Source organism: Zingiber officinale, chromosome 5B (genome assembly GCF_018446385.1).
Source record: "Zingiber officinale cultivar Zhangliang chromosome 5B, Zo_v1.1, whole genome shotgun sequence".
Lineage (NCBI taxonomy): Eukaryota > Viridiplantae > Streptophyta > Magnoliopsida > Zingiberales > Zingiberaceae > Zingiber > Zingiber officinale.
In genome coordinates, this window is record NC_055995.1 from 96269360 (window position 1) to 96284782 (window position 15423).

Consider the following 15423-nt stretch of genomic DNA (forward strand, 5'->3'; position numbering starts at 1 on the left):
TAATTAAGAATATGTACAACGATATAACGACCAAACTAAAGACTTCAGGCGGAGTAATTGAAGCATTTCCAATAAAGATAGAGTTATATCAAGGATCAGCTCTAAGTCCATATCTTTTTACACTAATTATGGATTAACTCACTACACACATTCAAGACACAGTACCGTGGTACATGTTGTTTACAGATGATATTATTTTGGTAGATGAAACACGTGAAAGAGTAAATGCTAAACTAGAATCTTGGCTGGAAATACTAGAAGGGAAATGTTTTAGGCTTAGTAGAATAAAGACAGAATATATGAAATTTAAGTTTAGCAATATTAAATGTAATGCGATAATTGTTAAAATAGGAGATGATAAGTTGCCCGAATATTTAGTATCATTTTTGTAAAACGATTGAGGGATTGAAAGAGATGTCTTACATAGAATACAAGCATACCTCTAAAACTCCACAAAACTGCAGTTAGACCTGTTATGTTTTATGGAGCTGAATGTTGGGTTATGACTCGAGTACATGAGCAAAAGATGAGAGTTGCAGAGATGAGGATATTAAGGTGGATATTTGGACATACGAGGTTGAACAAAATAAGAAATGAGAGTATTCAAGAGGAAGTCGGAGTTGCATCTATTGAGGGGAAAAGTGACACGCTTATGATGGTTCGGGCATGTACTTAGATGACTAATAAATGTTCCAGTTTGGCAATGTGAACCTATGATAAACACTCATAACAAATGAGGATGAGGGGACCAAAAAAGACTTGCTTAGTAATAATAAAATAAGATAAAATTTATTTAAGTATAAATGATGATATAGTAGGAGATAGAGCTCAATGGAAAAAGGATCCATATAGCAAACTCCATCTAGTGGGATAAGACTTGGTGGTTGCTGCTGCTGCTTAGAAAAAGAAATTGTCTACAGTGTTGAAAATGAAACTCAAATTCCCTTCTTTTTTCTTATTTCCTGATATCAGTTTTTTTGTAACCTATGCTAACAAAATATATGCTACATGGTACTCAGTTACATGAGATTGATCTTGCAAAGAATGAGAAGGAAAATAGCTCCTTTTTCTTGGCCATATGATACAACTTTGAAGAAATTTGCTTGACTGTGACATAAAGCTATCAGCGCTTGGCTAAATCTGCACTTATGATTTCAAGAAAAGATTGGGATTTCATAATATCTATAAATATTGACTGGCCCTTGTTTCTCTTCCTTTGGTCTTCTAACCTAATGTCTGTTGATGCATATTTAATTTTATCAATAATATAGAATTTTAGAAACCTGTAAATCTTGTTAATTTTATTTTACCACTTCTATCAAACCTAGTAAACTAATTTGTAGGAGTCAAGGATAATATAGAGTCTATAAAGAGATCCCCAACCATTGTGTTCTTCAAGTTTTAATATAGAAACTGGTTTTCTTCAAATCTCTTCTCTCTTGTGAGGTCGCCTATGGAGGCACACAAACTCCCACGTGCAGTGTCACCTTCCTCAGTATTATGTGGGATTTGGTTTTGTCACTGTAAAATTGTGTATTCGGTATTGATTATGCTTATTAACAGTGTCCTATGATGTCGTATTTTGATCTGTGATGTTCTGAGCTATTCAAAGTTATGGTTCCTGATAGTACTTTTCTCAATCTTTCATGTGTAAACATTTTCTCACAGAACAATATTTTAGCATATAAATAAGATGACATCACATCTTCATATTTGAATGATTAAACAATTTATTCTTTTCTATAGGATAATCATGTGGAAGCTAATGATGAGCAGCCAAAAAAGACAACTGTTTTTTGTTCATGTAGCATATGCATGGGATGCCGAGTTCTATGCTAAAGTTAATGACTCATAAATATTTTGCTTTGGTTAATTCAAGTCTTGGCTCTGGGATCTTCACACTGCTTTTCTTGTGTGTTAAGATTGATGCTTGAATAACAGTTCTATGTTCCATTGTAATAATATCTTTAAACCAAGACAAGTATGTTCAGCACTCAAGTGATCCTCTTGGTGAAAATTCTTTTAGCCTATGACTACTTGGAGGGGAGGGAATCAGAGGGGAGGGAGGTGGAGCGGGAGTCAAAGGGAGAAGACAGAAGGGATTTCAAAACTTGATCACTTGGTATATTGGGAGAGAAAGGATACGTTACTTTCAATCTCTTCTACTGAACACTTTGACATGGAGGGTAAAAAGAAATAAATGTCTAAAATACCTATCTGTAAATTTAAATCCCTTCCACTTATTACTTGGACGGAAAGAAGGAGCTCCAATATGCTTCCCATGTGTTCCCTCTTATATGATAAAATCTTTCTCTTCTCTTGCATTCAATTTTTCTTCCTCATTCTAACTGGAGATATCTTAGCGCCATATGTCACCATTTATCCTATTATTAACCATAATGAATAGGGTGTATGAGTGCTTCCACCACTCATATATTTCAGTTATAGAACATTATCTTCATGGATCATAGACACAAACACCAAGATATAGGACTATATCACCAGTCAATATCTTCTTAAACTATTGCAAATAACTAGAATCAAGTATTTCTTAATATGAACAAGTGTTTGAAATAACAAATGTTTGATAGCAACAATGTATTGATAACAACCTATGTGGCTATGTTTGAAATACAAGTCCAGTCAAAGCAACAACATCATCTTGATATATGGTAGTCTCTTCTCAACTCACCATAACATGAAACTCTTCAATTTATCTTTACTATGGCTCAGATAGTATTGTTGGAAGTAGATTTGTTTTCAGGGACTCCAACCTTGTTTATCTCCTTCTCAACAATCTCATTATAGCGTGCAAGTGCAATGGCACAAATACTAATTTCCTCCCTAAGGTCATTGATCTTCTTGCTAAGACTCACAGGTTGATACCACCAGCTTTTTAAAAAATTTCCACTCTCAATGCCCCTCGACCGACTATATTTTTCAACTTGTCATTCATTTTATTGTAACCAACAAAAACATCTACTTCATCATCTACTCTCAATGCTCTCAACCCATGCTTTTGCATTTCCTCTGTCCTTTTTCTTTCTGTGCTAGCACCCTCACCAGTTTCTCTATCCTGAGAAAGATAAACTCCCTAACCTGTCAAAATTGTTTTTGTGTGTGTGTTTTTTCTAACTTCTCCATTAACCTGTATCCTTGTGTGATAATAATTTATTTGATTAGTGATTGTCTGGTGCTTTTCTTAGATGCTTTGGGCACAATGCTTGCAACTCACTTGGACAAACATCGTGCATACATTGGGTGTATGAAATCTGGCGAAGTTTTCTCTGACAAGTGAGTATTAATAAACGTCATAGTCTTGTTGTGTAGAAAGTTAGCTCAATTATGTTTATTGATTCCTAATATTATATCCAGGAATCAAATGTGGTTTGAACCAGAGTGGTGGAAGTTTGGTGATGGAAAATTGTAAGTGCTCATTGAATTAATACTGTTAGGTGTATCATGTTACATTGTGTTTGATGAAAAAGAAGGAATTATTTCTTTCTGTGATTCTAATTGTGGCTATCAACTTTTTGATTAATGATTATGATCAGCTGCATGTACTTTTAACTAATAGTTTCCCAGAATGCTCTGATGGGAAAGGAATGTGAGTTTGCAAATAGATTTACTCCATAACTTTGATGGTGTTTATTAGTTCTGTTGCAGCAAAACTAATAATTTTATTCTCTTAAAGCATTAAATCAATATAATTGCACATTTTTATAAAAAACAAAAGGCAAGAGGAGAAGGTTGAAGTTGGAGACAAGCTAAGGCTTAATCTTATACGTTGTATAAAAAATTTTAAAAAGAAAAAAATTATAAAAAGTATCTATAGATCAAATGCCCAAGATAAGATAATTAAATATAACTAGCCATGGTGCTCATGCGTTGCATGTGCAATATAATGCATGAAGACACGTAAATTATATAAAATGAATATTTACTATCAAGCAATTAAACAACATTATTCAATGTTAGTATGATTTATTCTATAAAAATCTTAATCCGAAAATAAAGTAGAAATTAGGTTATGAATCATACCTTAAGTTATGTAGCGAGAATGTCTTATATTACCTGAAGAACCGATGAGATACAGAGATGGATAGATGTGGTTGTGATTTTTCGAGAAGAATCGATGAAATACAAATGGATTGATGTGGCTGTATTGATATGCAAAAGAGTCAAAACAGATGGATTGATGTATTGTCATATAAAAAGAATAAGAAGTGGAAAACTGTAGTAAAAATTGGATAGGGAGAGGGGAGGAGAGAACGATGAAAAATCGATGAGAATTGAGGCAGCGAGAAGAAGCGATGCAGATAGTAGAAATTAGGTTTTGCGTCTGTGATTTGAGAAGGATAAGAAGTTAAAATTATTAATAAGCCTTGAAATTATTTTCGGTGTGAAAAAGAAAAAAGGATATTAACGGAACTTAATTTTGGATTTTACCAAATCAATTGAGAGTTGATTATTAAAGGATCTAGATTCTTAATTAAATAGTAAGATTATAATTATTATTAAAGGATCTAGATTCTTAATTAAATAGTAAGATTATAATTATGTGGACCCATTGGAGTGCCTACCTATCAAGATCTCACTGGTAAAGCTTTCTAAGGAGTGTAGAAACAAAGACGTGTATATAGAAAGGATGGAAATCAAAATTCAAAATGTAGGACTAAAAGTGAAGATAATTTTTGAGTTTTCCTCTTCTCCAAGAGTGGTCGCTGCTCATCTTTCCTGTTTCGTATGAGTAGCTTATGCAAAAATATTGGCTAGGAAGATACCAATCAAGGAGCTTAAGTACTTTCTTTTACCATTAAAAGTTAAAATAACAGCACAGATGTATGAACAGTTAGTGAACAATGACAAAAATGGCTCATGGGCCAATGAAAAGTTGGATATACCCATGAAGTACTATCGAACTTGAAACAGACATAAGCTTATGTTTGTTCATTTGAGTCACAAGACTTTATAAAAATCTAGTTTTTTAGTCAGACTCAGTTTGTTCCATCCAAATGCTAGCTAATATCCTTTACAAACCGGGGTTCTGTAAGAGAGTTATAATCAATATATCAGCTACAAGCTAAGGTCAGGTCATTATGTAGGGAGATTATTGCCGGCTGTGCATTTATAATATGGTCTCGGAGTCTAGCCCTATGCTATTGTCATGTTTCTTCTCATTCTGAACACAACATGCCATAATTTTAACCACTGCTAGCTCACTGCAATACATAGTGACATTCATTGATGGAAAGGTGCATTACAGCTCATATCCATTGACATGGCAAGCAAGTAGGAGATCCTTGTGCTGTCAAGATTTTTTGTCCTGAATTTTTATTTTAACTAATAGATCATTCCATGATCAAATATGGATGCCATTTTGATTCATACTTATACATCACGAATATAAACTTGTTCTCCCTTAGAATAAGATATTTAGTGTAATCAAAATCCTTGACGCTGACACAGGTATTTCCAGCACGCTTCTGGAGAAATGTTTGTGGTTTCTAGAGCTCTAGCACAGTTTGTTTCTATTAACAGGTTTGTTTTCTTATTCCAAGTGATGAGTTAGGCGATGGTTTGCCTGCAATAGGGGAATATGTAATTCATTATGGATGCAATCACTTCTCGGTGCCATAGGGCTATTCTTCGCACATATGCACATGACGATGTTAGTATTGGATCATGGATGATTGGTCTTAACGTGAAGCATGTTAATGAGGGAAAATTATGCTGCTCCAAGTGATCATCAGATTGGCTCGTAAATCCAAACCTATTTTTCCTAAACGTCATCCTATGATCAAATTTCTTGCACAATGTATTCAGTAAACTTCAGCCTTCAGACATGAAACAAAGCTGACTGGCCTCACTCAAATTGAGATACTAACTCATTTGTACTGTCGCCCCAATCGTGCATAATAACATTCACATCGCGGTTCATGTGTACATATCAATTCATGCAAAGCAGAAGCATGTAGTTAACAAAATCAAACAGTTTAACTATTTGACTATATTTTTCTACAATTTATATATTCTTCTTCTCAGGAGCTGTATGTGCTGCTCTATGAAAAGTGCACAATAAGAAACGTTGGCATGGTGGATTTTGTCCAATCCTCTTCGATCGTATGACAACATGGAGCATGGACTCAATTTAGGAGTAAATTGCTGAGAACATCGCAGATGCCATGTCAGAATTGTGTGGGAAAGAAGAGCTGCAGCACAAGTGTTCTAAGAGTTGGCTTTTCCGCAGAAGAAACAAAGTTAATTTCCTTAGGCTGAGAGCTTTGTGTTGATCTGTAAAGTACATTATTCACACTTCTTTCAGATGCTATATGTAATCTTTAATTAACTGCAATTTAATTGTTCTTGGAGAAAATGTTCTGTTGTTATGATGAAGTTCAATTGACTTTGATGACCAATGAAATTTGGTGAAAATTAAGGACATTTTTAGAAACAAAATCGAGAAAGAAAAGAGTTATGGAAGACCACCACGGAATTTTCGTGCCCTTTTTTAATGTCTTTATCGTCCATATCTTATCTTAATTTTTTTTTTCTCAAAATTATCTTTGCTTTTGTTATTGTTATAGCAATTACGAATTTATAGCGTCTACCCCATATAGTAATTATAATTTCCTATCACTATAATATAAATATTTCAATTTTGATATAATATTGTATTTTAACAATTATAGTCATTAATATTATATTATAATAACATTTTAACTCTTATCAATACTAATAATATTATAATATAGTAATTATATAACTATCACAAACTTTATGTCTGATTAATATTAATCAAATATTAGTTAAGTTGGTCAATATTATATTATAATAACTACAAATTATAATTAGTATGTTATTTATGATCAACACAGTTAATATTGTATTATACAATTTACCATCTTGTATCTATTATAATCATAGTTAAAAGATCATAATGGTCAATGGCGGAAACAAGTACCCGAACTGTAGTCCGGGGATCAACGACAGTCAAAAGAAGAAAAAAAATTGTTTTTCTTATGGAAAAAGGAAAAAAAAAGAGAACAATAGTGGAAAGTAGTTTGGGTGTCTGGGTCGATATAGCCCATAGTTTGGATAGATCATCCGAGCTGACTTCGTCGGTGATAACGATTATAAACTTATACCTGTAAATAAAAATAAAAATAGAGACTTAAATAATAAATGAAAGATTACACATTTCTGATCTCTTTTATTTTTATCCAATAATACTATAGTATATTTTTTCTTTAAAAAAGCATCTTTTATTATTATTTTTAAATAAAATAGCTACGTATATTTTTCATTCTAAAATATTATAAGTAAAATTACTTAAATTTAATTAAAATTTTAAAAGTATTTATAGCAAAATAATTTTTATTAATTTATTAAATTTACTTAAATTTGTATAGTTGATATCATATATTTAATTTACGTCAAAAGTATTTATAATAAATGACTTATCAATTTAATAATTTTAGATTAATTATCTATTAAAAAATTTATCAGTTAATTTATTAAAATTAAGATTTAATTTTTAAATATTTAAAAAATTTTGAAGGCGTCATCATTTAGGGTAGCTGCCATAAATAGTTATTACAAATTATTTCGATAAGTTTCGATAATTTTAAATAATTTAGTAAACGGCATTTTAATATAAAAATATTTTATATGTAATAATTTTTAATAAATTGAACTAAAATTATATTTTTTTAAGAATGAAAAAAATGAGTCTGTTATTCTAATTTTAAATACCTCGAAAAGGGCGTCCTTTTAATTTGATTGGACCATATTATATATTATATTTTTCGTCTCACGCCATCGCCACGTTATCCCACGCCGAGTTGCCTCCTTTTAATGCTCATTAATCAAACTCCCACCTCGTTTCTTCGATCATTTTCCTGCGTTTTGATTGGAAGTCATGGGGCCCCACAGGTGGGCTCCTGGGGTCCAACCAATAGCAAGATCGGCCAACGAGTAGGCATAAAGAAGCGCATTCACGAAGACGTGAGAGGGCGGCCCCAGAGTTCGCATGCTTGCCGACCACCACGTCACCGGCCACGTGATTGCTGGCAGCTACCTCTCAACGACACGTGTACGGGCGATGTCACGCCGAAGGAGGTAGTGGCGCCCGACAACGCCGGGATCCACATCGACCCACTCCGCATACCCGTCGCGTCACCGCGGTGACTCGTCAGCACAAGTATGGGCCGAGGACGGCAGTGTTTTGCTGAGGCCCACTTGGGTGCGTTCGATTAGGTCGGGTTTTTGCGTGAGCTTAGCGCTGGCCCAGGTTCGCAGTATCACGATAAGCTGATACGGACACGTGTACGGTGACGTGGCCTCTTCCTCTACACTTCGCTCGATTTGGTAATAGCTCTCCTCTCCTCTCCGCCGTCTCCGATGGATCCATGGAGAAGAGACTAGCATAGGGGTTGGGGTCGGTTTTGCTTTACTCGGCGGCGTATCGGTCGTTCTCCTTTTGAGATCCTTCGAGTCCGGCGTCCCTTCGAGGGGTTTGATTCCCTTTCGCCAGTAGGTTTCCACTTTTGGAGGCATAATCGTTGCGATTCGGTCAATTACGGAGTTGGTGAAGCAACTCGTGTAGGATATTGCAGGTAAGAGAAATTTCTGGGTGATGCGGTGAATTCTTGTTGCTCTGTTCTGGTTTTTATTGTTTTCTCGTCGCCGATGTACTTTGGTCCATATTTGGGGATGTTTACTTCTTGCGCTTTGTGTTCGTTAGAATTGGGGTTTTGGCTCTTTTCTGGCATAAAAATTGAATCTTGGTTCCTTCTTTCCGGTACGGCTTTGGAATTTACAATTTTCGATGTAAACTCGATTTCTTCTGTGGGTGTTTGTGTTTCTGCGTGGGTTATCAGAATGATACATGAGATAGATCTGGATAATTTGGTTTACCAAAGGATAGGAAAGATTTGAAATGAAGAATCTGAGTAGCAGATGATAAGGAAGTTATTTTCCTCTTTTTCAAAAGAAAAAGGAGCTTATTTTCCTAAAGCAGACTGAATTCTATGATATGGTTCATAGTTGTACTTAGGAGCCTGCAATATAGTCCAGTTAAGATGAGTCTGCTCTCGTCTGTTGTCCCGAACAGATTCCGTACTTGAAAGGATTTACTGCTTTTTCAAGTTTTGTCGTTTGGTTGGTAAACAGTAGTTCGTTTTGTTCCTTCTACTAAAATGTTTGACATATTCTATCATTTTTGACAGGAAACACGAGTTAGTGTTTAGTTCATCCATGAATGCAATTTCAAATGGTTCTTTACTCTTTGAATTTAGATACCATGATGACGCTTACTAATGCGTGTCTGTCTGTTTGCTGATTGCTATTTTGGCCTATTGACTAAGGAACAGTTATCCCTTACTACTGGCTCCTACTTATCTGTGTAGTCGTGAGAAATTAATGATAAGATGGTAAAATTGGTTGAACCGTGACAATAAATTCATTAGTTATGGTGATGGACCTGTCTTTAATTATGGACAAAGAAACATACTAGAGTTTGCCATGGAGTACTAGTTAATCAGAGTCTAAGAATATACATGAAGAGATAGTTATTTTGACTGTCTCAATCAGTTCATTCTGTAATACCCAAGACTATATGTCTGGATTACCATGTTATGCTGAACTAGGGAATTTGAAGTCTCGGTTCCATCCTGGGTTCTTTAAGGCTCTCAAAGAGAGATGGCTGATTATAATTGGAAGCTCTGGATTTGTGGCAGTTTTCATTCATCTTCATTATACCTTAAATTTTTCTTGATTGTCTTTGCTGCCTAGAATATGCCTATTTCCAAACAAAAAATTATTTCTTCTCTCTTTATGAAACTTGTTATTCAGTGTCAATCTAATCACATGATTTTGTGATTTTCAGCAATTTTCTAATGTGTTTGAATCTTGATGATCTTCCAACCAATTGCCCTGCTGAATTTTTGGTTTAATTTATTAATACTACTTAGCCGCCCAATCTCTAGCATTTTCAACTATATGTGGGCATGCACACATGTTCTGACTTATTACAATCCATATGTTTTATGAGATACTGCAGGCAACGCAACATATTTGCAAGATGGACATTTGGTAAATTTCTGAGTAATTATTTGTTGGGTCATTTGTCAAAACTCAGGTTTTTTTCTGAAAAGAAATATCTTGTTGTATATTATATTGCAACAAGTCCCTTTATTTTGAAATTTTAATCAATTACAAAAGAAAAAATCTATTAACCATACAATTTGTTTTCTCAGGTGCTTCAGAGTGCAATTTAATGGGAAATAATGAAGCTGCAACACCTTCAAAGACCGAGAAATTGCCTTCACCTGTGCAGGTGGGTGGATACTTTTTGTGAACATTAAACGCCATCTTTTAAATAACAAACTGGCTATAGTTGGTGGGCCCAGATGTATTTGTACAATGGTCCATGTAGGTAATCCCCTTGTGGAAAGCGAAAGGAATAATTTCATTTTGTGCTTTCAATATGTCACTATTTTTATGTCATCCTTATCATAACCTAAATCTCTTAAGATTAGTTCTTTTCCTTGTTTGCTAGTAGCCTAGTAGTGAGAAATATAGTTTTTTTTTTCCAACTCGTAAATATTCATTCTTTGCAGTTGCAGGAGCAGCCTGCACTTCATCCATATGCTGACTGGGCAGCTATGCAGGTTGGTCACTACTAGATTTTATTCGTATGGTTGTGGATAGTATCAAAGAAAATTACCAACGACAGGTCATTTCTTATCTTTCAGGCATATTATGGTCCTGGAATGATGCATCCTTATTTCAGCACTTCGGTTGTACCTGGTTATGCACCGCATCCATACATGTGGGCTCCTCGGGTACATGAAACTCTCTGTTCATGTCCTGAACTGTCTTCTTTTCTAGAAATCTCTTTTTGTATCTAAAAGGTGGATTCTCTATAGCATAGCATGTGTTAAGTAATGTCGTTAGCATCAAGCATTTGCGGGGTTTTTTTAAGGAAAAAAAATCTTGAACATAATTTTGTATGATCCTTTTGTACATTTGGGAAATTGGGTTTGCTCCCTCTGTGTGCATCCATGCATGATTTCTTGAAAGTACGTTTCCGTTCTTACTCTATCCTTTGAGTCTAAGATGGATGTGTGATATTACTAGAAAGAATAAATGGAAAAACATGCACTATCTCAGTATGAACCTCTGATTCTGTCTTAACAGCTGTAAAAGACAGAAACACCACTGAGTGCTAACTTGATATGACTTTCTATGAACTAAAACCTATGCATTTAGCTTAAATACAAGCTTATGTTTGCGGAAATAGTCGGATGAGGGACTTCATGTTGTCATGAGACAGGAATGAAGTTGGTTCAAATTTATGTGGTTGGACAAACCTTAGAATACTTGGATCTTATTTCCATTTGGATTTGTCTCAAGTACTTGGATCTTATTTCCATTTGGATTTGTCTCAAGTAATTGAACCTGTGGGATAATATATTTCATTTTGATCTTGAATTGGAAAAATAAAAGTAGGTTTCCAGTTACAGTACCTTAGCTTAAAGTTTTAATAATATAATCATACAGGTCTTGCTAATCATGTTTGATCCTATAGTATTTTGTTTCCCTCCATTTGCTGATTATTCATGCTTGTTCTTCTGTTGTTTGGTTTGACATCTAAGTATGGAGAAGATGATCAGAGAACACACGTGCAAATTGTTTCATCTTCATTAGTGAGGCAGGTCCATGTGCCAATTACTTCAAATTGTCAATCTAATTCAGTGTGCAATGACTAGTATAGAAACTGTATTACTGTTATAGTTGTCTGCTTTCTATGATAAAACAGTTCAAGTAGACTTTGGAAGATGTATGAATATTAATTTTTTCTTAAGATTTAACTAGATTAGACATGCATACAATAAGATTCCCTAAATGTCAGTGTCTGTTGTTGCTCACAGAAGTAAGATTGGAACTGCAAAAAAAATGTTAAAGTGGCAATACAACATGATTTTTTATTGTATAAGTGACTATTATATAACTTTCATCATCTTGATAATTGTTATAATTCTTTTTCATGAACTTAGCCGCTTGTTCCACCTTTTGGGTCACCATATGCTGCAATGTATCCAAATGGAGCTTATCCACACGCATCAATGCCTCTTGTAAGTTGTTCTATGTCATTAATCTTATTGGTTTTGTTCTAGGTTTGCTGTGTTGGATATCTAACAGCTGTTAGATGTAAAGCTTACTATATTGATGATGATTGACTGTTAGAATTCTTTTAATGAGAATTATGGTTTTATTTGCAGGGTTCTCATGCACCACATCCTGGCGCAACTGAGGCAGTTGTGGTGAGCACTATTTACTTTTGCAATCTTTTGGTTGTACTTCATTTATTTTTTAAAAAATGATTATTTGTCCCTTTTTTACAGATGGCAACCCCTTTGAACGTAGAAGCTCCTGATATATCATTGGGATGCAAGGACAAATGGTTAGTGACTAAGCTTAATGCAACTGTGGGAAACAAAAGTTCAAAGAATGCATCAGGTGCTCATGGGAATGAGCTGTCACAAAGGTTTATTCAACTGTATATTACTGAAATTAGTCAGATAGTTTACTTTGATTGGATCTATTAGAGAACCTTTTTTTGTTATACATACAGTGGGTATAATAGTGCAGATGGGTCAAGTAATGGAAGTGATGGGAGTAATTCGGCAGGAGTAATGGCCTTCTGCCCTCTTCTTTATTTCTCTTCTTCTTTCAAAAGTATCTTTGGTACTTTCTTGAAAATATTCAGAATGTTTTGTCTTGTTATAGGGGTCTAGCAACCACGTAAAGGTTGGTTCAGAAGATAGGCCATCATCAGGTATCACTGCATTACTCTCTAAATGAAGCATCAGTGTTCCAATTTGTTTGAAATATTATCTATTTACACATCATTTGAAATATTATTTTAGAGGATTCATATTTATTATGTGAAATTACTTTGAAATCGTGTTATATGTTTTCTTATTGCAGATGAAAGAAACATTGACTCAAATATCAATCCTGCTAATGGTGGAGGAAAAACTTCCTCCAAAGTCTCTTTTGGAGTTTCTGGGACACCTACTGATATTGCTGGAAATCGAGTGAAAAATAAAGCTTCCCCTGGTCCAGCACAACCATTGGTAGTGAAAAACACCGGCACCCCTGTCCCTTCATCAGCAATTCCTATGATGCCTGGTTGTAATGGCGTACCTTCTGAACTATGGATACAGGTTCGATCTCAAGTCCATCTGTTCGTTTTTTATTTCTGTTCTTGGAATTGCTACTAAAACTTCCAGAAGCAATGATCAGCCATGCACTTATTGCTGTAAAAAAAAAATTATGTTATACTTTATTATCTTATTGTTGACCTTTCTTATTAATATGCTCAGCATTTAGTTTATTTCTCAATCCTCATACAATGTTGTAATAGGTCATTAACTGTGTTCATAATTGATTTCCATTTGTGCTCAATCTCAGAATTTTCTTGTAGGGTCTTATAGAGAAGCATCCATTTAAGGAACAAAATGCAAATCGACATGTTTCTTTGTTGCCCTGCATCTAAGCTAGTTGTTGATGCTTTAAATTCTAAAGCACTTCTATGGCGGCATATAGAAGTGTTCCTTTTCTTGATGTAGTTTGTCTCAGCTAAATCTCTAGGTGATTTATTTCTTCAGGATGAGCGAACACTGAAACGGGAGAAAAGAAAACAGTCTAACAGAGAGTCTGCCAGAAGATCAAGGTTGAGAAAACAGGTATTTTTAAGTTCGACTTTTGACCGATATATATACGCCATAATTTCCTTTCCATTTGCTGCCATCTTTCTCTTGCTGAAATTTCGTTTGTTTTGCATTTCAGGCTGAAAATGAGGAGCTTGGAAAGAAAGTGGATACCCTGGTTGCTGAAAACACAAATCTTCGCTCTGAAATTAGTCAACTTATCTCAAGCTCTGATGCACTGAGGACCGAAAACTCAGTTTTATTGGTACTCTTCTTTTCTGCTAGTGCCTTCCCTCATTGCTATAATCCATCTTAACCAAATGAGCATGCTCCGCTCCTTTAATGCAATAAAACCGTATTGTAACAACGATTGTTTGGATAAACAAACATTATGAATTGTATCAACAATAATCTGAATCTCACAATTTGTTTTATTTTTTGCACAGAAGAAACTTAAGAATCTCCAAACAATCCACGCCGAGGAACCATCTCTTCCTAACGCAGAGATTGAAGGTGCACCATCAATTGTTGCTGTAAACTTACTGTCGATGATTGATAAACCAAACTCGATTAGCTCGGGTGAAAATCTAGAAGCCGGCAGTGCTGATGACCCAGATGGCAAGCTTCAGCAGCTTCTCGACACTAATCCAAGAACAGAAGTTGCTGAAACTGTGTTGACCATGATTCCAGTGACTGTGCAGGACAAGTGATTATAGTGATCCTGTATAATCTTCTAATTCTTTTCTTCTCTCGGCTTACGAGAATCCATGAAACGACGTTGGAAGCTTTTAGAAATCCCAACTACTAATGGAAGATAACTAGGAATCCATGTAAACTACTTTGTTGGAAGTTCAGAAATCCCAACTGCTAATGGATGACAAGAACTGCTGTAAGATCTATAAAAAGTTGTTGCCTTAACCATAAGTCTGCACAACTTTAGGATTATGTAAATGAATTGAGCTGAGTTGGTTTCGGGGTGTTCAAATCTTTTTTGCCAAGGTTGTTTAAATTTGTGTTATTAATTTTTTTTATTAAATTTATTTCTTATTTGTTTGTTAAAAGTATGATCCAACTGAAACTTGCTATCAATTTCAACCAGTGGTATAATTATATTTAAAATTTAACTAAAATAATAATCTAATAATAAAAGTATAATGTGATAATTAACTTTAATAAATATTTTAAAATCAAAGTTTGGGATGTCAATACGGATTGTACGTATATTAATTTTAACTCGAAATCTCAATCTAAATTCAATATAAAAATCGAATGCTCAACCAATCTCAATATCTCTCCCCACCTAATTTTTTTAATTATTATTTTATTTTATTTTTATCTAAATATTTCATAAATGTTATACTTAATAATTTACTATTTATATACATAAAATATTATAATTTTTAAAATAAAATTTAATTTAATCCTTAAAAAAATCGAATTAATCTAAATCTAAACCAATCCAAAAATTTCCTAATTCGAATCCAATCCTAATTTAAATCCGAATCCGAAGACCTCTTACTCTAATTAATATTTTTCGGATGATTGACGGATCAGATCCATTTTTACTAAGGCTGTAAATAAGTCGAGTCGAGTCGAGCTTTGGGGTGTTTAAGCTTGTTTGATAAAGTAATCAAGCCGAACCGAGACGAACTTAAAATGAACCAAGCTTTTGAAATGAGTGTTCAAGTTTGACTTAATTTTT

The 15423-nt window shown here is 34.3% G+C and overlaps 2 protein-coding genes across 5 annotated transcripts; both read left to right on the top strand.

The window, feature by feature from the left end:
- Nucleotides 1-285: 285 nt before the first annotated feature.
- Nucleotides 286-6413, top strand: LOC121985092 (hydroxyproline O-galactosyltransferase HPGT1-like). The gene is made up of 4 exons (XM_042538364.1): nucleotides 286-3294; nucleotides 3376-3426; nucleotides 5470-5541; nucleotides 6046-6413. Exons 1-4 carry the CDS (start codon nucleotides 3014-3016, stop codon nucleotides 6080-6082), a joined length of 441 nt encoding a protein of 146 aa, XP_042394298.1. The 5' UTR covers nucleotides 286-3013; the 3' UTR covers nucleotides 6083-6413.
- Nucleotides 6414-8293: 1880 nt separating this feature from the next.
- Nucleotides 8294-14739, top strand: LOC121985094 (G-box-binding factor 3-like). 4 transcript variants are annotated; one of them, XM_042538368.1, is made up of 13 exons: nucleotides 8294-8618; nucleotides 10260-10339; nucleotides 10623-10673; nucleotides 10758-10847; nucleotides 12063-12140; nucleotides 12288-12329; nucleotides 12411-12553; nucleotides 12641-12698; nucleotides 12796-12844; nucleotides 12997-13235; nucleotides 13680-13757; nucleotides 13861-13986; nucleotides 14171-14739. In XM_042538368.1, the coding sequence occupies exons 2-13, from the start codon at nucleotides 10280-10282 to the stop codon at nucleotides 14429-14431; spliced, it is 1275 nt and encodes a 424-aa protein (XP_042394302.1). In that variant the 5' UTR covers nucleotides 8294-8618; nucleotides 10260-10279; the 3' UTR covers nucleotides 14432-14739. The 4 variants fall into 4 exon arrangements, with proteins under 4 accessions (XP_042394302.1, XP_042394301.1, XP_042394303.1 ...); XM_042538367.1 differs by having other exon boundaries at nucleotides 8298-8618; nucleotides 14168-14739; XM_042538369.1 differs by having other exon boundaries at nucleotides 8342-8618; nucleotides 10629-10673; nucleotides 14168-14739.
- Nucleotides 14740-15423: the final 684 nt, after the last annotated feature.

Bases quoted from the DNA above. Each gene is read 5' to 3' on its own strand.
- LOC121985092 (XM_042538364.1), top strand. From the start codon at position 3,014: ATGCTTTTGCATTTCCTCTGTCCTTTTTCTTTCTGTGCTAGCACCCTC. The intron at 3,427-5,469 runs GTAAGTGCTCAT...ACGCTGACACAG, and splicing joins AAGTTTGGTGATGGAAAATT to GTATTTCCAGCACGCTTCTG. The intron at 5,542-6,045 runs GTTTGTTTTCTT...TCTTCTTCTCAG, and splicing joins CAGTTTGTTTCTATTAACAG to GAGCTGTATGTGCTGCTCTA.
- LOC121985094 (XM_042538367.1), top strand. From the start codon at position 10,280: ATGGGAAATAATGAAGCTGCAACACCTTCAAAGACCGAGAAATTGCCT. The intron at 10,848-12,062 runs GTACATGAAACT...TCATGAACTTAG, and splicing joins CATACATGTGGGCTCCTCGG to CCGCTTGTTCCACCTTTTGG. The intron at 13,987-14,167 runs GTACTCTTCTTT...TTTTTTGCACAG, and splicing joins CCGAAAACTCAGTTTTATTG to AAGAAACTTAAGAATCTCCA.